At 36.5% G+C, this 21,095-nt stretch overlaps 1 protein-coding gene across 4 annotated transcripts in view; it reads left to right on the top strand.

The window, feature by feature from the left end:
• The window catches only part of CBL (Cbl proto-oncogene), a 179,965-nt gene that overhangs the window by 135,299 nt on the left and 23,571 nt on the right, over positions 1-21,095 (top strand). For all 4 annotated transcript variants that reach the window (XM_077112671.1, XM_077112670.1, XM_077112672.1 and 1 more), the window contains 6 exons: positions 953-1,109; positions 2,461-2,582; positions 2,919-3,056; positions 5,587-5,674; positions 6,073-6,204; positions 6,429-6,632. In XM_077112671.1, the coding sequence (XP_076968786.1) occupies positions 953-1,109; positions 2,461-2,582; positions 2,919-3,056; positions 5,587-5,674; positions 6,073-6,204; positions 6,429-6,632 (841 nt within the window). The remainder of the gene's footprint in view (positions 1-952; positions 1,110-2,460; positions 2,583-2,918; positions 3,057-5,586; positions 5,675-6,072; positions 6,205-6,428; positions 6,633-21,095) is intronic.

The raw sequence follows: 21,095 nt of genomic DNA, 5'->3' as shown, positions 1-21,095 counted from the left end.
ATACCCCTTACCCTTCCCTTTCATTGATCACTAGCATTTCAATCTACTAATTTTATTGCAACATTTGTTCCCCCTATTATTTATTTATTTTTAATCCATGTGTTTTACTTGTTTGTCCATAAGGTAGATAAAAGAAACATCAGACACAAGGCTTTCACAATCACACAGTCACATTGTAAAAGCTACATCATTATACAATCATCTTCAAGAAACATGGCTACTGGAACACAGCTCTACAGTTTCAGGCAGTTCTCTCCAGCTTCTCCATTACACCTTAACTAAAAAGATGATATCTATATTATCTGTAAGAATAATCTCCAGGATAACCTCTCAACTCTGTTTGGAGTCTCTCAGCCATTGACACTTTATTTTGTCTCATTTCTCTCTTCCCCCTTGTGGTGGAGAAAGTCTTCTCAATCCCTTGATGCTGAATCCCAGCTCATTCTAGGACTTCTGTCCCACGCTGCCAGGAAGGTCCACACCCCTCTGGGAGTCACGTCCCACGTAGAGAGGAGGAGGGTGGTGAGTTTGCTTGCTGTGTTGGTTGGAGAGAGAGGCTACATCTGAGCAACAAAAGAGATTCTCATGGGGGTGACCCTTAAGTCTAATTTTAAGTCGGCTTAGCCTATCCTTTGTGGGGTTAAGTTTCATATGAACAAACCCCAAGATTGGGGTCAGTGCCCTTTCTTAAGTGGGATTAAAACAATCTTGCTCCTACAAGATTGGATTAGGATTAGCTGTGGCTTTTCCAGGGTATATAAATCCTTTCAAACCCACACAGTATCCCTTACTTCCTTCTTTCTGTTCCCAATCCAAAATGTAATTCAGCTTCTTTAAGAGAACTGAAATTGAGAATTTAATGCAGCACTCTTTCTTTTTCTTAATTAGAGTAATGCTCAGAATTATCAGTGTTGTCTCACTCTTTGCCTTTTTTCCATACCCCCTACCCCAGGACAATAGTCCCTTGGAAGAGCTTTCGACAGGCACTACATGAAGTACATCCCATCAGTTCTGGGCTGGAGGCCATGGCTCTGAAATCCACTATTGATCTGACCTGCAATGATTATATTTCAGTTTTTGAATTCGATATCTTCACACGACTCTTTCAGGTAGGATACTAAAGAGTTAACTGAATTGCTTTTTGCTGCTTTTCTAAAGAGAAAGCTTTTTAAAAAATAACATTTGTGATCTTTGCTAAATTATTCATATTTATAAACTATAAGCAAAAAAATAGATAATAACTACCCTGTTGTGTTTTATGCATATATTCTGAATATATGTTTGCTTTGTAAAACTTAAGTATATAATCTGCTTTCTTCTCCTCATTCATAGTCTTTATTTGTTATTAAACATTCTTTTGTATCATTTTAATAGTTGTAGAGCATCTAGCAAAATGGATATAATATATTTAATCAGTTCTATGTTGCTGGACATTTATATATATATTTCCAACTTTTTTCTCATATTATATTGAGATTCTTTTTTTTTTATGTATTTTTATTGTAAAAAACAAGCAACATACATTCCTGACATGGTTACAATCAGTGGCTCACAATACCATCACATGGTTGTGTATTCATCAGCATGATCATTTTTTTGACCAGTTGCATCTCTCCAGCAAGAGAAAAAAAATGAAAAAAGAAAAATTCATACATGCCATACCCCTTATCCCTCCCTCTCATTGACCTCTAGTATTTCAATCTACTCAATTTATTTTGCTTTTTTTTTTTTTTTTTTTAACGTGAGCAGGCACCAGAATTGAACCCAGGTCTCAGGCACAGCAGGCAAGAACTCTTCCTGCTAAGCCACCGTGGCCCACCCTCAATTTATTTTAACCTTTGTTCCCCCTATTATTTATTTCTTATCCATATTTTTACTCGTCTGTCCATACTGTAAATGAGCATCACACACAAGGTTTTCACACCCCACATTCACATTGGGAAGGCTATATCATTATTCAATCTTCTTGTATGGAAATTCTTGACCCTTAATATTGAGATATACTGATGTTCCACATTTCTTTCTCTAAAAATAATGCTTTGTCTCCAATGTGTACATGCCAGCCTGCATAAAAAACGTATTTGGAACTTACTAGTTGCTTACCTACGCACTGTCCTGGTTTTCTGAGTTTTGTTTATTCTTGTTGTATAACCTCACTACTATGGGTTAGAGCTGCTCTCAAATTTCATGAATTTTGTTTTATACAGTTAAGATTTCCCCTTCTGTTCTTCTTAGTTTTTCTAAGTTCTTATCATCCACATATTTGTCTTCTTTCAAAGATTTCCCCTTCTGTTCTTCTTAGTTTTTCTAAGTTCTTATCATCCATATATTTGTCTTCTTTCAAAGTTGCGATATTATTGAGAATTGAGATTACTTGTTTTTCCTTTTATTCTTCTTAGCTTGAGGATGGTTGTGTGTCTTGAGCCAAAGAGTCTGTGATCGATCTCTTGTTTCTTTAAGCCCTGGTCCTCTTTGCTCAGAAACTGGAACAGCCTTGCTGTAACTCATCCCGGTTACATGGCTTTCCTGACATATGATGAAGTGAAAGCTCGGCTCCAGAAATTCATTCACAAACCTGGCAGGTCAGTGTCATGAAGCAAAAAGGTTTATTATCCTGAATTTTATTCTCTTGCAACTTGAGCTAGAATAAAAGAAATATGATCTCTTATTAACTCCCTAGTAGCCAAGATTCTGCAGTACAATTTGATGTCTGTTTCAGAGGAATTGACTTACTCATATCCTATGACCTGATAAATGCTTTCAAGCCACTTAAAAATTGGATTTATATGCTCTTTGCTTCTGGTCTGGAGTCATTGAAGAAGCTATTCTTGGTGGTCCTTTTGATTTTTGTCTCTGTCTTGCCTTGCACCCTAATTCCAGTGTATAATATTAAAGCTTTTGTTTATCTTTGTTCTCAGTTACATTTTCCGGCTGAGCTGTACTCGACTTGGTCAGTGGGCTATTGGGTATGTCACAGCTGATGGGAACATTCTACAGACAATACCTCACAATAAACCTCTCTTCCAAGCACTGATTGATGGCTTCAGGGAAGGCTTGTAAGTAACTACTGTTTACCATCTCTAGAGTCAGGAGCTTAGGGACTATAAAACTTCGTAATTAATGACTTTATTCCAGGTTTTTCTTTCTCTTACAGATTAAGATTCAAGAAATATTAACAGGTTATAATGGTTTGACCTTAAAACTTTTGTTTTTATTTAATAGGAATGCCTTGAGTGAAGACCAAGAGAAAGGAAAAATGAAAAATGTTAACTTATTTTCAGGTCTACGTCAGACTTAAAAATATACCAATTAGGATGCATGGGTGGTTCAGTGGTAAATGCCCACCTTCCATACTGGAGACCCGGGAACAATTCCCAAACACACACACACACACCACTAAAAAAATCCCCAATTAGAACATTTGACCGGTTATTTAACTAGCCAACAACGTTAGGCTGATTAAATATTTTACAGACCTCAGTGGTCTTCATTTGCTTTCATGCTAACTTCATTTTGGTTAGGCAGTATTTTTTCGCACATTTGGATTTTGTACCCTTGTAATATTTATGACTAAGTTCTTATTTATTCCAGAATTGCTATTCCTTTAGGAACTCAAATTGATTTTCAGTTGGTAAGCACTAAAATTATTTCCAGTTGACCATGTATCAGAAAACTAGCTTATGTTTTGAAGTTATTAGAGAAATTCATTTTCCATTATGCATATATTTCTATAGAGACATTGGAGCTAAAAGAGGTGATGCCCCAAATATCAGAGCTGTTTGATGGTAGGACCTATACTACTTAGTCAATAATCTCTATCTTAATTTGCTTCTTGTTACATTTCTTTTAAATTTGTGTTTTTCAGTTTGCTAAATCTGTAAACAGAGCTATTTCAGGTCTTTGGTCAAAAAACAAATGCAGTTTAAATTAAGAAATATGTGTTTTTGTGGCCATCATTATCCTAAAAATGGGTCTGCAAGCTGTGGACAGCCTGTTTTTTATATCCTGCAAGCTAGAACGTTTGTTGTTGTTTTTAACTTTTGTGTGTGTGTGTGAAATGTAACATATATACAAAAAAACCAATAAATTTCCAAAATCATTTTAACAAGTAGTTATAGAACAGATTTTAAAGTTTGGTATGGGCTACAGTTCCACAATTTTTCGTTTTTTCTTCTGGCTGCTCTAAGGCACTGGAGACCAAAAGAAATATCAATATAATGGTTCAGTAGTCCTACTCATTTGTTAAATCCTATCTTCTGTTATACTCCTCCTTCTCCTTTTTTTTTTCTTTTTTCTTTTTGTGAAAAATATAAACAAAAAAACAATGAATTTTAAAGTGTATTGCAACAATTAATTGTGAACAGATTTCAGAGTTTGGTATGGGTTATAATTCCATAATTTTAGGTTTTTACTTCCAGCCGCTCTAAGGTACTGGAGACTAAAAGAGATATCAATTTAATGATTCAACAGTCATACTCATTTGTTTAACCCTAGCTTCTCTGTATAACTCCACCATCATCTTTGATCTTTCTCCCACTCTTGAGGGGCATTTGGGCTATGCCCATTTTAACTTTTTCATTTTGGAAGGGACTGTTGATAATATGGGATAGGGGAATAGAAATAGTCAGTGTTCTGCAGAGGTTGGCCCCTCTACATTTCAGGACTTACCTGTTCCAGGGACCCATCTGTAGGTTGTAGATTTTGCAATGTTACCCTAGTGCAAGGAACCTTTGCAGAATCTTACATAACACCCTCGGTGTTCTTTAGGATTGGCTGGAATGGTATGGTTGAAGTTTGGCAAGTTATGATAGGTAGTAATGTCTAACTGAAGTATGCATAAGATGACCTCCAGAGTAGCCTCCTGACTCTATTTGAACTCTCTGAGCTACTGATACCTTATTTGTTAGACTTCTTTTTCCCCTTCTGGTCATGATAGCATTGTTGATCCCACAGTGCCAGGGCCAAGAGAGTCATCTCCCTTGCTGCCAGGGAGACTTTCACCCCTTGATGTCCTGTGCCATGTTGCAGGATGGGCAGTGGTTTCACTTGCAGAGTTGGGCTTAGAGCAAATAGAGGCCACATCTGAACAACAAAAGCAGTCTTCCAGAAGTAACTCTTAGGCACCCCTATAGGTATGCTAAATTTCTCTACTACATACATAAGCTTCACAAGAGCATGCCTCATGATCAGGGGCTTGGCCTGTTGATTTGGGTGTCCCTAATGTTTGACATAGTCTCTGGGTAGAATGGCTTTTATTTTAACAACCAAAGAAGAATATGTAACAAACTATTTGGTCCACAAAGCCTGAAACATTTATTCTTTGGCCCTTTACAGAAAAAGTTGGCTAACCCCTTGATTAAAAAATAAGTTTATAGCATTGTGCCCTGGAGAAGGAATATCAGTGTTTGGAGAATATCTTCTTAGAACTGTTGTGGAGTGTTTTTGTTTGGTTTTTTTTGTTGAGGTATTGTAAGATTTATCTTTGTACTAATACAGAGTTGCCCTTTTAGAATGAAGGAATCCCTAGATGTCATTTGTCTATAAATTGGCTTCAGTAAAACCCCAGGTTTGGTTACTGTTTTTCAGCTATTTGTTTCCTGATGGACGAAATCAAAATCCTGACCTGACAGGCTTGTGTGAACCAACTCCCCAAGACCACATCAAAGTGACACAGGTGAGTTTTGTTTTACATTATAACCATATCCTTAAATCCATGAGAAGCTGCCAGATTTTTCTGTATTATTTTATGAAACTGACAGTGTAATTGTATTAAGTGATGGAGCACTTATTTGAAACCATCGACTAGATTAATGAATTTGTATGCTTCCAAACTGAGTAATATGTGTGATTTATCTTTAAACCACCCAGATTAAAACAGGACCAGGACTAGATGCCTTCTGGTTTAATGGAAGAATACTGACCACTGTTATGACATTTCGATACAAGCAAACTTTGCATAGAAAGTAGGATTCTTGCATTTTCCTGGTTTTAGCATCCATGGTTGCAATCATACATTCATTCAGCAAATATTTGCAGTAGACTGAGTAATCTTTTAATTCTTTTAAATCACAGGAACAATATGAATTGTACTGTGAGATGGGCTCCACATTCCAACTTTGTAAAATATGTGCTGAAAATGACAAGGATGTAAAGATTGAACCTTGTGGCCACCTCATGTGCACATCCTGTCTTACGTCCTGGCAGGTATTGATCCAAACAATGTATTTTCTCAGCTATATATAATCACTCCGAAGGAATGGGTATTATGTATCTTTTGCAGATATAAAAAATGGCCTGGTTGGTGGGGGTAGGTTTTAAACATTTAAATTCATTTTCATCTCTGGGAAATGTGTTTGTATTCTCTAGCGAACACAAAACTTTTAAGTACTTTCATATATGTCTGTTACCATCCCCTGTTTCCTCTGCAGGAATCAGAAGGTCAAGGCTGTCCTTTCTGCCGATGTGAAATTAAAGGTACCGAGCCTATCGTGGTAGATCCATTTGATCCTAGAGGAAGTGGAAGCCTGTTGAGGCAAGGAGCAGAGGGAGCTCCCTCACCTAATTATGATGATGATGATGATGAACGAGCTGATGATTCCCTCTTCATGATGAAAGAATTGGCTGGTGCCAAGGTAAGGCTGCAGTTTGGGAGACTGGCAAAATCCATCATGAGTTGTTTTCTAAGGCACTAGACCCCTTAATGACATTTAAAGTACATAGAGTAGTAATAGTGTTTATTGTTTATTTGCTATATGATATATACCATGCTAAGCACCTGTTTTAACTCATATAATCATATAAACAACCCTATGAGTAGGTACTGTTACTGTCTTCATTGAACAGATGAAGAAACCAGGGCACAGAGAGGTTAAAAAAATTTGCTGTGATCATGCAGCTATTAAGCTGAACCAGGATTTGCAGCCAGAACTGCTGGCTTTAGAACCCATGCTTTTATTGTTAATCTCTTGAGACTGGGGCTTTATTCAGATAACTTGGCTCGAAAACAATGGGGATAAAAGTTGGACCCTATTTTTGCTACTGTGTCTAGTATATGTTATTCTTGTCTTTTTTCTGAATGAAATCCTGGTATTAAAAAATCAGGTTGCGGGGGGGAAGGAGGCCTTGTTAACCAAATAAATGTCAACTAAAGTGATTGGAGGGCGGTAGGAGGTAGGTGGGGGAAAAAAGTAATGTGATCAAATTCGATTACATCAGAGGGTAAATTAGGGATTTATTCAATAAATGCTTAGAAGTTAAGACAATCCTTGAAGATTTTAGACAAACGAAAGGGTCTAATATGCTATAGATTTTACAATTTATAATGTGTTAAAAATTCATGAGATTCTTTCCTTTGGTTCAAAGCAGCTGTTTTATATCACCACTTGACCGCCTGGTACATAGAAGGTACTCAATAAATATAGGTTCAAAGTATGGATTTAATCTCTTAAATGGTTATTTCCAGTGTATTTCCTGCTCTGTATCCCCAGTGCCACTGCCTTATTTCAGTGGAGATTGATCTACAACATAGATGTGATCACCTCATTCCTTTGCCTCAAATTTGGAATTGCTTTACTGGGAAGTGGATATTGCAGAGCCCCCTCCCACTGCTTCATACTCTTGATGGCTTCTCGTTACTTAATGGGTTATAATGGTTAAGTCCATTCTCCTTTCCAGACTCTTTGACCTAATACTCCTCTCCACCTTGTATTTTATAGGCTAACAAGGTTAAACCACTTAGATTTTTTTGCTGCTTTATCTGAGTAGTTTCTATGTAATTTAGCTCTGTCTTCACCTCCAAGGAAACTTTACCTTACTGCACCCTGCTCCCCCCACCTCCATCTCATACATGCTTGTACACATATAGTCTAGGCTTGGCCAGATATTTCTGGGGTCTTGTTTTTTTATAATATTTTCTTTAAAATATTTCCCATTATAAGTTATTAAAAAGCAAGATCTGTTTCTTATTTGTAATTAACCACTCAGAGTTGAATATATACTTACTTTCAGTAACTGACTGGAATTGAAAGCGTTTCAGAACAGGGTTTTATAAATTTATGAGTACTAGATCACTAATGGATAGTTGAGGGAATCGAGACTATTTGAGTGGCACATTCTTGGTTTTTAAAAAATTGATACTGATTGGTTTGGGACAGTTAAAATAGGTTCTTTGGTTCTATTTTAAGAGACTTCTTTGACTCTTAAAGCAATTTTATGTTCTTGCATAGATTATTGTCTGTTCATTCATGAGAATTGACTAATAACTCCTGGAATATTAGGGAAGCTAAATAATGTGCTTTATTAACAGAGATAAAGAAGTGTTCGTTCACATATGAATGTATTTTTTTGAAATTAAAATCCTTTTTTTTTTCCTTAATAAAATTTTAAAGATGAATGATCCTCGTTGTGGAGAAACAGGTACTCACATTTGGTGTTGTTGTAGGGACAAATTTGTTCTATCTTTTTGTAGGACAGTTTGACATCTGTGAAAATGTATAATGTCTACAGTTTGAATTAGTTCCTTTTCTAGGCACGTATCCGAAAGAAATACTCATACTACCTGGTTTTGGTGGAGCTTGTCTTTAAAATAGCTTTCGGTGAAAAACTGTATTAGGTAGATTTTTTGAGACTTTCTTCCCTTAACATGTCTTTATTCCATCCTCAAACTTGAATTGACTAGTTATAGAATTCTTAGTTGAATGATTCAGCCTATGTTAGTATCTCCGACTTTAGCTTCTAGTATATTTTTATTTGGTGTCCCCTTTCCCTCTACCTTAGAATCTTTTGATATATTTTTGTTATCTTTGATTTTCTGAATTTTAATTTTTATTTGCTTGTTTGTTATGGGCTTCTTTTCCTTCATCGGACTGGATATTCAGTGAACCCTTTCAGTGTGGATATTTATGTCCCTTAGGTCTTGGAGATGTTCTTTTATTGTTTCTGTAATCATTTCTTTGACATTTGTGTTTTTCTTTTTTTCTGAAACTCTATTATGTGTTGAAATAAAAAGGTGTAAATATAACAAAGCAAGGGGGCCTTGCAGGAATCAGTTATGATGTTGCGCTGTGAACCAAGCATATGATTAACTCAGCCCTTTGTACTTTAGAACTGAGAAGGGGGAGAGATCAAAATAGATAGAGAGGTTCTTCCAGTTTGGGGAAGCAAAACGAAGGTGTGGAAGTAGGAATAGTTGTTGCATGCAAGAAACACTGAGGAAATGAATCTAATTAGAACAGCGGCTTTACCTGTTAGGGTATCATGGGAAATGCTGTTGGTTAGGAATACCAGATTAGAAATTCCTGTGAAAGTCATGCAAGAGAGTAAAATTAGATGACACGAGAACTTAATAATTTTTAGCTGGTCAGTATTTTAAGATTGTACAGTGGTAATGGGAAAAGGATTTGGTGAATTGGTCTCTGAAACCTACTGCACAAACACACGCTTTATAATGATTGTATAAATACTTTATTCAAATATGCCTATGGTTAAGCTAACGAAGATATCCATTGTTGGTGGGTCTAAGTGTATTGTTTATTTTCTTAAATTAAAAAAAAATTACCAAAAAATAAAATAAATAAAATGGTACAGCCAAAAAAGAAGGATTTGGTGAGATAAAAATTGAAAGGTGGGAGGGCGATTTGAAAATTATTTTTAATAAATTTGGGTTTGAAAGTGGTAAGTAGAATGAAAAGGAAGATATAGATATGAGATTCTTTTAAGGAAAAATCATTTGGAGGATATGCTATATGATATGTGTAATATAGTATAGATATTGATGAAGAAGTGAAAGCTTCACTAATAACTTTTGACTTTCTTAATTCTTGAGGTGTTTAGCTACTCATGCTGCATTGTCAGCTGACATGGAGCCCGTTTTTTTTTAACCATGAGGAAAGGAAATAGCTAAAGATTATGAAGGCTTTCTTTTCCCTCATTTACTACCCAGCACTAATGATAGGGCCAAATAGAGGGATGGTTGTTTTTGCTGTCATCTTACGTAAGTGCTTGTAATATATATTTGCCTATGTTTCGTCAGTGTTATTTCCTGTTGGGAATGCAAATGCAAAACAGCATTTTATATGAATTACTGTATTTTTCTCTTTCTTAAAAACGTTTTTTGTGTAGAATATAACATGTAAAAAGAAAAGAAAGAAAAAGCAATAATTTTCAAAGTACACTTCAACAGTTAGTTACAGAACTGATTTCAGAGTTTATTATGGGTTACCATTCAGCTGCTCTAAAGCACTGCAGGGTAAAAGAACCATCTTTTGAGCAGTCTTACTCATTTGTTAAATCCTATTTTCTCTTTTACAACTCCTCCTTCTCCTTTGATCCTTCTCCCAGTTTATAGGGATCTTAGACAATGCCCGTTCTGACTTTCATGTTGAAAACGGGTGTTGACACTGAAAGGTAGGGGGATGTAATTAGTTGATAATCTTGGACAGGCTGGTCTCTCTGAGTTTCAGGATTTATCTGGCCTTGGAACCCTCTGAAAATTATAGGTTCCAGGAAAGCAGACTTAGTGCATGAAACTTTTATAGCCTCTCAGTTTGAGCCCTAGGTGTTCTTAAACATTAAGAGGAGAGATGTTGTCTTGGGGTTTAGCAAACCGTGGCAGTTAGCACTATCTCACTGAAGGTTGCATGGGAGTAGCCTCCAGAATAGCCTTTTTTTTCCCCCTTACCCCTCGCTTTCATCAATCACTAGCATTTCAGACTAAATTTATTTTAACATTTGTTCCCCCTATTATTTATTTTAATTCCATATGTTCTACTCATCTGTTGACAAGGTAGATAAATAAAAGGAGCATTAGACACAAGGTTTTCACAATCACACAGTCACATTGTGAAAGCTATATCATTATTCAATCATCATCAAGAAACTTGGCTACTGGAACATAGCTCTACATCTTCAGGCAGTTCCCTCCAGCTTCTCCATTACATCTTGAATAACAAGGTGATATCTACTTAATGCGTAAGAATAACCTCCAGGATAACCTCTCGACTCTGGAATCTCTCAGCCATTGACAATTAGTCTCATTTCACTCTTCCCCCTTTTGGTCGAGAAGGTCCTCTCAATCCCTTGTTGCTGAGTCTCAGCTCATTCTAGGATTTCTATCCCACGTTGCCAGGAAGGTCCACACTCCTGGGAGTCATGTCCCACACAGACAGGGGGAGGACTGGTGAGTTTGCTTGTTGTGTTGGCTGGAGAGAGAGGCCACACCTGAGCAACAAAAGAGGCTCTCTTCGGGGTGACTCTTAGGCCTAAATTTTAAGTAGACTTGACCTATCCTTTGTGGGTTTAAGTTTCATATGAACAAACCCCAAGACTGGGGGCCCAGCCTGTAACTTTGGTTGTCCCCACTACTTGTGAGAATATCAAGAATTCAACTTGGGGAAGTTGAATTTCTCCTCGTTCTCACCATTCCCCGAAGGGACTTTGCAAATACTTTTCCACTCACTGATCAAATCACTCTGGGATTCATCAAGGCATCACTCTGGACAGAATGGCCTTTTGACTTTATTTTATCATCTCTCTAAGCCACTGATGTCTTACTTTATTACACTTCTTTCCCCCCTTTTGGCCAGGAAGGCATAGTTGATCCCACAGTGCCAGGGACAAACTCATCCTTGGGAGTCATGCCTCTCCTTGTCAGGGAGATTTTCATCCCTGAATGTCATGTCCCATATAGGGGAGAGGGTAATAATTTTCCTTGCAGAGTTGGACTTAAAGGGAGAGAGAGCCCACATATGAGCAACATATGAGGTTTCCTAGAAGCAACTCTTAGACCTCGTTATAGGTAGTCTTAGCTTCTCTACTATAGAAGTAAGTTTCATAAGGCAAGCCCCAAAATCTGGGGTTTGGCCTATTTTCTTGGGAGTCCCCAGTGGTTGAAATGGTACACAGCGTTTTCCAGATGGGAATGTTTAATGGTTCCATTTTTTCCCTTCCAACCCTCAAGGGACTCCAGCAATACTTTTTGTTTGTTGGTTTGTTTTGGGTGCATGGTCCAGGAATCGAACCTGGGTCTCCCTCATGAAAGGTAAGCATTCTACTGCTGAACCACTGTTTGTTTGTTTTTAAAAATATTTTTCTTGACAATTCTTCACACACATACATTGCATATACATAGTGTAAAATCAGTGGCTCACTATATCATCACATAATTGTGTATTCATAACCATAATAATTTTTAAACCATTCGCATCACTCCAGAAAAAGAAATAAAAAGAAAAAACTCATACATACTATGCCCCTTGCCCCTCCCTCTCATTGACCACTAGTTTTCCATCTACCCAATTTATTTTACCCCTTATCCCCCATCTTATTTATTTTTTATCCATATTTTTTTTTTTACTCACCTGTCCATACCCTGGATAAAAGGAACATCAGACAGAAGGTTTTCCTAATCACACAGTCACATTGTAAGTTTTATCTTTACACAGTTGTTTTCAAGAATCAAGGCTCAACAGTTTCAGGTAATCTCCTCTACCCACTCTAATATAACATAAGCTAAAAAGGAATATCTATATAATACAGAAGAATAACCTCAGGATAACCTTTCGACTCTGTTTGAAATCTCTTAGCTGCTAAAACTTTGTCTTATTTCTCTCTTCCCCCTTTTGGTCAAGAAGACTTTCTCAGTCCCTTGATGCAAGGTCCCAGCTCTTCCTGGGAATTCTGTCACATGTTTCCAGAGAGATTTGCACCCCTCAGAGTCATGTCCCATGAAGGGGGTAGGACACTGAGCTCAGCTCCTGAGTTGGCTTAGAAACAGAGGCCACATCTGAGTAACAAAAGAGATTCTCTGTGGGTGACTTTGAGGCCTCATTTCCAGGAATAAGTTTCATAGGGGCGAGATTGAGGGCTCAGCCTATTGATTTGGTTGTCTACACTGCTTACAAGAATATCAGAAATTCTCCTAATGGGGAAGTTAAATATTTACCCCTTTTCTCCAGACCCCCAAGGGGGCTTTGCAAATGCTTCTTTCTACACTGCCCAATTTACTCTGGGAGGTATCAGGGTATCACACTAACCTGAACAAACCAACAGACTCTGACACCCTATTCAATATTCCATGTACTTTTGGTGTTCAACTAAACTGACTGTACAAGTTAAATTAGGTAATGTACTGCCAAAAATATAAATTTTTCACCAAATAAACATCTCTCCCTTTGGTCCCACACAAAAGTTGAAGTTTTAAGATATGGACAATATTATCCTTTTCCCTATATTCTGATTTACCTTGGTCCTATCCAGATGAGCTTCATTCATATCTACTTGAAGTCTCATCACTTTTTCACCTTTTTTTGAACAGTTCCTGAGTAGAGTACTGCTGACTGGCCTAGCTTCAGGTATCACATAAATACCCAAAGTTACTGGGAATGACCAGGTTATGTACAAACAGCTCAGTATGTCAGAATTTAGAAATAATTTACACCTCCTGAATATATGTGACTGCTGTTAGAGTCTTTACTAGGACCTTTACAATAGGCCCCAACCGATAACCCATATTCTTGACTTCAGTTCACTGAGTTTTTATATTACAGTTATATGATTGAGGCATTATCATATTTGTCTTTTTGTTCCTCACATTTCATTCAACATACAGTCCTTAAGGTTCATACACCTAGTTGCATGCCTGGCAACTTTGTTCCTTCTTTTGGCCATAGTGCCCCCTTCCATTCCTTGTACCCTTAGGCCACCTCCATCCTTTATGAATCGTGAACACTCCTGCCATAAACACCAGTGTGCAAATGTCCATTCGTGTCCACACACTCAGTTCCTGCAGGTATATATTGAGCAACAGAATTTCAGGATCATATCTACCAATGCTTATTAATTATCAGCCCACCATTGTCTAAGATATATCCTGGTATTACATTAAGCTATGCAAGGAACTGTTCTGGACTCCAGGAGTTTGGGTTGTTTAAATGAGTTGTCCACACAGGTTGATTTTGATTATATGTTACCGAAAATTTAGGGTTTAGACATAATAAACCTCTGCTTTTGGTCTCATAGTAGGTGTAAGTCTAGAGCATGTACATTATCATCTTTTGCCCTTATTCTGATTTACCTTAGTCCCAGCCAGATTGGTTTCATTTTTATCTCTTAATTGAGGCCTGATGTCTTTTTCTGTTACTTTAACTGATATTATATATAGCTATACCAACTTTCAGGTCTGCAGCACTGCATTTCTGGGTTTAAAGTGTGACAAAGTTGGTCAAAGTTCCAGGGAAATACCAGCTGATACATATATATCTCAGTGTCTCAGAATCTAGAATACATTTAAAACTTTAGATTAAGTGTTGTTCCTGTTAAGGGCTTACAATCTAGGCTACAATTTTCTTATATTTTCTGAAAGAAACCTTAGCATATTTTTTCTTTGGTTTCTGGCTTAATTTTACAACACATTGTCCCCAAAATTTATTCAGTTCGTTGCGTGCCTCTTGTGTTTTCCTTTTTGTAGCCGCACCATATTCCATCATATAAGTGTATCGCAGTTCACCATTTTGCTTCTTACTTCTTGTGCTCTTGGCTCCTTCCATCTATTGGCTTCATGGATAATGTCCAGACAAATAAACCATGTCTTACAGTATCCTCACTTGGTTGTGCAGTCAGCAGCGCTTTCAATTTTAGACAATTTTCATTAGTCCGTAGAGACAATGAACTGACAAACTTAGTGTCACCAAATATCAAATCAAAACTACCCCTTATCTCTTGTCCCTTCCCCCAATTAGTTGCCCCTGATAATGCTGTGGTACTGTTGAAGTCTTCCTGTTAACTGTTGGCCATAGCATGCATCTTTAGTTTTCCTCCTATTCTCCTCTATTACTGACTCTTTGTCCAGTATCAAACATTTGAAATAGTCCATGCAAAAATTTTTTATAATAGTAGATTTAATCAATGAAATAAATAACATGGCACTATACCTCCCTTTTCCATTATATTCACCTTCCAATTTGGCAGTGTTGCCTATAACCCCAGTAGTTATTTACCATCACTTCTCTCCGTTCCCTTGTATTAAAGTTCTGCCTTATTGGGTAGCATTTTCCTCCATCTCTTACTTTTGTATACCTGTAGGTCTGCTATAGTCTACAGTGTAATCTTGGAGATTACCTTTACCAGAGTCATAACAGTAAATTCGTAATATCTGCGCTTTTATGTCTGACTTATTTTACTCAGCATTGTGTACTCAAGGTTCATCCATGTTGTCACATGCTTTGGGGCCTCATTTTGTCTTACTGCTACATAATATTCATTGTATCTACCACATTTTTTTATCCACTCGTCTGTTGGTGGGTACTTGGGTTGTTTCCATGTTTTGGCAGTTGTGGTAGTGCTGCTATGAACATTGGTTTGCAAATGTCTGTTCATGTCACTGTTTTTCAGCTCTTCTGGGTATATACCGAGTATTGTTATTGGTGGATCATAGGGCAACTCATATTTCGTTTTCTGAAGAATGGCCAAATTGTTTTCCACAGCGGCTGCAGCATTATATATTCCCATCGACAGTGAATAAGTATTCCATTTTCTCCACATTCTTTCCAACATTATAGTTTTCTGTTTGTTTAATAACAGTCGTTCTTATAGGTGTGAGGTGATATCTCATCTTGATTTTAATTTCCTTTATAGCTAATGAAAATGATCATCTCTTCATGTGCTTCTTAGTCATTTTTGTTTGCTTTTCAGAAAAAAAAATTTTATTATTGGGTTGTTTGTTCTTTTGCTGTTGGGCTGTGTATTTTCTTTATGTAGACAGGATCTCAAGCTTTTATCCGATGTATAGTTTCCAAATATTTTCTCCCATTGAGTTGGCTGCTTCTTCACCTTTATAACAAAGTCCTTTGAGGGACAGAAGCTCTTGATTTTAAGGAATTCCTATTTATCTATTTTTTCTTTGCTGCGTGTGCTATAGGTGTAAAGTTTAAGTTACCTCCTATTACTAGATCTTGAAGATTTTTCCCTGCAGTTCCTTCTAGAAGTTTTATGGTACTGACTCTTAATTTAGTTCTTTAATCCATTTTTGAATTAATTTTTCTATAAGGTCTAAGGTAGGGGTCCTCTTTCATTCATGTGGTGATTGATATCCAATTTTCCCATGCCCATTTATTAAAAAGACTATTCTTTCCCAGTTCAATGGATTTGGGGGCCTTATTGAAGATCAGTTTTCCTAGATTTGGTGGTCTATCTCTGTACTCTTGATTCGATTCCATTGATCAATATTTCTTTCTTTGTGCCAGTACCATGCTATTTTGACCAACGTGGCTTTATAGTAAGCTTTCGAGTCAGGAAGTGTTAGTCTTCCCTCTTTTTTAGGATATCTTTAGCTATTCAGGTTCTCTTTCCCTTCCAAATAAATTTGATACCTAGCTTTTCCAAGTTTTCAAAATAGGGTTGTTGGGGTTTTGTTAGGTATTGTATTGACTCTGTGTATCAATTTGGGTTTAATTGACATCTTAACAACATTCAACATTCCTATCAATGAGTATGGAATATCTTTCCATCTGTTTAGGTCATTTTTAATTTCTTTTAGCGAAGTAGTTTTCTGTGTATCCCTGATTAGACTTATTCCTAGATATAGAACTCATTTTGAATGGGATTTTTTTTTTCCTTAACTGTCTTCTCAGATAGGTCATTACTTATATATAGAAATTCACCGATTTTTGTGCAATAATCTTGTATCCTGCCACTTTACTGAATTTTGTTTATTAGCTCATGTAGCTTTGTCATAGATTTCTGAAGAGTTTTCTAAGTATTGGATCATGTCATCTGCAAATAATGAAAGGTTTGCTTCTTCCTTTCTCTTGTCTAATCACTCCAGCTAGGACCTCTAGTAAATAATAGTGGTGACAGTGGGTGTCCTTATCTCCTTCCCAATTTTAGGAGGACTACTTTGGTCCCTCACCATTAGTTATGATGCTGGCTTTGGTTTTTTCATATATGCCATTTATGGTATTGAGGAAGTTTCCTTCAATTCCTACCTTTTGAAGTGTTTTTATCAGGAAAGGATGCTGAATTTTGTCAAATGCATTTTCAGCATCAATTGATATGATCATATGATTTTTTTCCTTTTGATTTAATATGCTGTATTATGTTGACTGATTTTCTTTTGTTGTACCACCCTTGCATACCATACCTTCCTGGTACCTGGTATAAATCCCACTTGGTCGTGATGCATAATTCTTTTATGTGTTGTTGAATTCGATTTGCTAGTATTTTTTTTGAGAATTTTTGTTTCTGTGTTCATTAGGGAGATTGGTCTGTAGTTTTCCTCTCTTATAGCATCTTTATCTGTTTTGGTATTTGTTCTAGTTTGCTAGCTGCTGAAATACAATATACCAGAAACGAATGGCTTTTAAAAAGGGGAATTTATTAATAAGTTGCTAGTATACAGTTTTAAGGCTGAGAAAATGTCCCAATTAAACAAGTCTGTAGAAATATCTAATCACAGGCATCCAGGGAAAGATGCCTTGATTCAAGAAGGCTGATAGTTCAGGGTTTCTCCCTCAAGTGGAAGGGCACATGGCAAACACAGTTTCTCTCTCATCTGGAAAGGCACATGGTGAACACAGTCAGGGTTTCTCTCTCATCTGGAAGGCATATGGCAAATACATCGTCATCTGCTAGCTTCTTCTCCTGGCTTCCTGTTTCATGAAGCTCACCGGGAGGCATTTTCCTTCTTCATCTCCAAAAGTCACTGGCTGGTGTGCTCTGCTTCTCATGGCTGGGTCATTCTCTGCTCTCTCAGAAATCTCTCTTTCTCCAAGGTGTTTCTTCTTTTATAGAATTTCAGAAACTAATCAAGACACACCCAAATGGGTGGAGACATGCCTCCAGCTAATCCAGTTTAACAACCACTCTTGATTAAATCACATCTCCAGGAAGATGATCTAATTACAGTTTCAAACATACGGTACTGAATGCGGATTAGAAGAAATGGCTGCCTTTACAAAATGGAATTTGTATTAAAACATGGCTTTTCTAGGGGACATATATCCTTTCAAACCGGCACAGCATTAGATTGATGTTAGCTTCATAAAATGAGTTAGGTAGATTTCCTTTTTCCTCAATTTTTTGGAAGAATTTGAGAAGGATTGTTTTAGTTCTTTTTGAAATGTTAAATAAAATTCCCCTGTGAAGCTGTTGGGTCCTGGGCGTTTCTTTGTGGGAAGATTTTTGATGACTGATTCAATCTCTTTACTTATAATTGGTTTGTTGAAATCTTCTATTTCTTCTCAAGTGTGTATAGATAGTTTGAATGTTTATAGGAGTTTGTCCCTTTCATTTAAGTTGTCTGGTTCATTTGCATATAATTGTTCATAGTATTATGATATTTAAAATTTCTTCAGGTTCTATAGTAACTCTCCCCTTCTCATTTCTGATCGTGTTTATTTGCATCCGCTTTCTTTTACTTTGTCAGGCTAGGTAGGGGTATATTGATTTTATTGATTTTCTCAAACTAACAACTTTTGGTTTTATTGGTTCTATTTTTTGTTCTTATTGTTCTCCAATTTATTTACTTCTGCTTTGATCTTTATTATTTCTCTTTCATTTGCTTTGTAGTTAGTTTACTGTCTTTCTCTAAATTTTCCAGGTGAACAGTTAAATCCTCAAATTTTGCTTGTTTTTTTTTTCTTTATTGTATGCTGTGTGGTGGACATCACATTTCCTTCTTTTTCCATGTGAGTATCCCATTATTGCAGCACCATTTATTGAAAATAAAAATTGGGGTGGGGGGGGTGGGCGGAGTGTATGAGCCAAGAATCAAACCCAGGTCTCCCACATGGCAAGTGAGAATTCTACCTCTGAAAAAATACCCTTACATCCCCATTCTTGTTTTTTAATATAGGCATTTAGGGCAATACATTTCCTCTCAGCACAGCGTTTGCCACATCTCATAACTTTTGATATGTGGTATTCTAATTATCATTCGTCTCCAGATATTTACTTATTTCTCAGGCAGTTCCTTCTTTTACCCAGTGATTATTTAAGAATGTGTTGTTTAAAAATAAATGAATAAAAATAAAAAGAGTATGTTGTTTAACCTCTAAAGAATGGGATAGAAAGATCAAAGGTGATGGTGGAGTTATATAGAGAAGGTAGGGTTAAACAAATGAATATGGTTGTTGAATCATTAAATTGATATTTCTTTTAGTCTCCAGTATCTTAGAGCCACTAGAAGTAAAAACCTAAAATTGTGGAATTGTAACCTGTACCAAACTCTGAAATCTGTTCTACAACTAATTGTTATGCTGTGCTTTGAAATGTACTACCTTTCTGTATATTGGTATTTTTCACATAAAAAGGAAAAAAAAGTTGGTTGTGATGATAAAAAAAATATTTATTCCTTCTATCCTCCTGTATTCTGGAGCAGCTAGAAGGAAAAATCTGAGAGGATGGTATGGTAGCCCATGACAATCTCTGGGATCTGTCCTGTAGCACCTTGTTGAAGAGTGCTTTGAAAACTATTGCTTTTTCTTTCTTTGCTTTGTATATATGTTATATTATATAATAAAAAATATTTTTGAAAAAAAGAGAGTGTGTTATTTAATCTCTCTGTGTTTCTGAAAGCTCTGCTTCTTTGGTGATTATTAATTTACAGCTTCATTGCATTGTGGTCAGAGAAAGTGCTTTGGATAATTTAAATCTTACTAAATTTATAATATAAGCTTGTGTTATGGGACACATATTTTGTGTCGCAGCATATGATCTATCCTGGAGAATGTTCCATGTGCACTAGAGAAGAATGTATACCCTGGTGTTTTGGGGTTTAATGATCTATCTATGTCTATAAGGTCTAATTAGCTTTTCCCATTGTTTAGGTTCTCTGTTTCCTTGTTGATCTTCTGTCTGGTTGTTCTGTCTATGGAAGAGAGCGGTGTATTCAAGTCTCCCACTATTGCTGAAATTTCTGTAGCTCCCTTCGGTTTTGCCAATGTTTACCTCATGTATTTTGGAGCTCCTTGATTGGGAGAATAAACATTTATGATTGTTACATCCTCTTGGTGAAATGTCCCTTTTATTAATATGCAGTGTCCTTCTTTGTCTCTTAATGACATCTTTACATTTGAAGTCTCTTTTATCTGATTTTAGTGTAGCTACTCCTGCCTTCTTTTGGTTACAGCTTACATGGAACATCTTTTTCCATCTTTCACATTCAACCTAGTCATCTCCTTGAGTCTAAGATGAGTCTCTTATATACGGCATATAGACAAATTATGTTTTTTAATCCATTCTTCCAATCTGTTTCTTTTAATTGGTGAATTTAGTTCATTAACAAAATCAATTGCCTTAAAGACAGTTCTTAAATCTAACATCCTTTAGTTTTTTAAATTATTATTAATATTTTTTAGTTTTCACTCTCTCTTTTTATCCTTTAAATTACCCTACTGGCACTCTTAATTCATTGCCTTCCTCTATACCTCCCTCTCCTGTCTTTTTTTTTTTTTTTTCCCAGCTCACGGAACTCAGTTTAGTATTTCTTGTAGGCCAGATCTCTTGTTGACTAGTTTTCTCAGTCTTTGTCTTTGAAGATTTTAATCTCTCCCTCAATTCTGAAGGAAATTTGCTTGCATAAAGAATTCTTGGCCGTAAGCTTTTCTCATTCAGGATCTTAAATATATCAAATATTTGCCTTCTCACCTCCATGGTGCCTGTTGAGTAGTCCCAATTCAGTCTTATGTGTTTTTTCCCTTGTGTGTTAGATTTTTTCTCTCATGCTGCTTTCAGGACTTTCTACTTCTCTTCACTGTTTGACAGTTTGATTAGTATGTGTCCTGGAGTAGGCCCATTTGGATTTATTCTATTTGAGGTTCATTGGACCTCATTGATTTACATGTTTTTGTCTTTTATAAGGGTTGGGAAGTTTTCCACTATTATATCTTGAACTGACTTTCCTAGCCCTTTACTTTTCTCTTCTCCTTCTGGGACACCATTGATTCTTATATTTGTGTGCCTTCATTGCCCATCGTCTCCCTAAGATCCCATTCCATTTTTTCCATCTGTTTTTTTTTTTTTTTAAGAAAAACAAATTTATTGTCTTATAGTTCTAGAGGTCGGAATTCAAAATAGGCCTCAGCAGCTAAAGTCAAGGTGTC

The sequence above is a fragment of the Tamandua tetradactyla genome, chromosome 8 (assembly GCF_023851605.1).
Source record: "Tamandua tetradactyla isolate mTamTet1 chromosome 8, mTamTet1.pri, whole genome shotgun sequence".
Lineage (NCBI taxonomy): Eukaryota > Metazoa > Chordata > Mammalia > Pilosa > Myrmecophagidae > Tamandua > Tamandua tetradactyla.
This window is presented reverse-complemented; position numbering and strand designations above follow the sequence as displayed.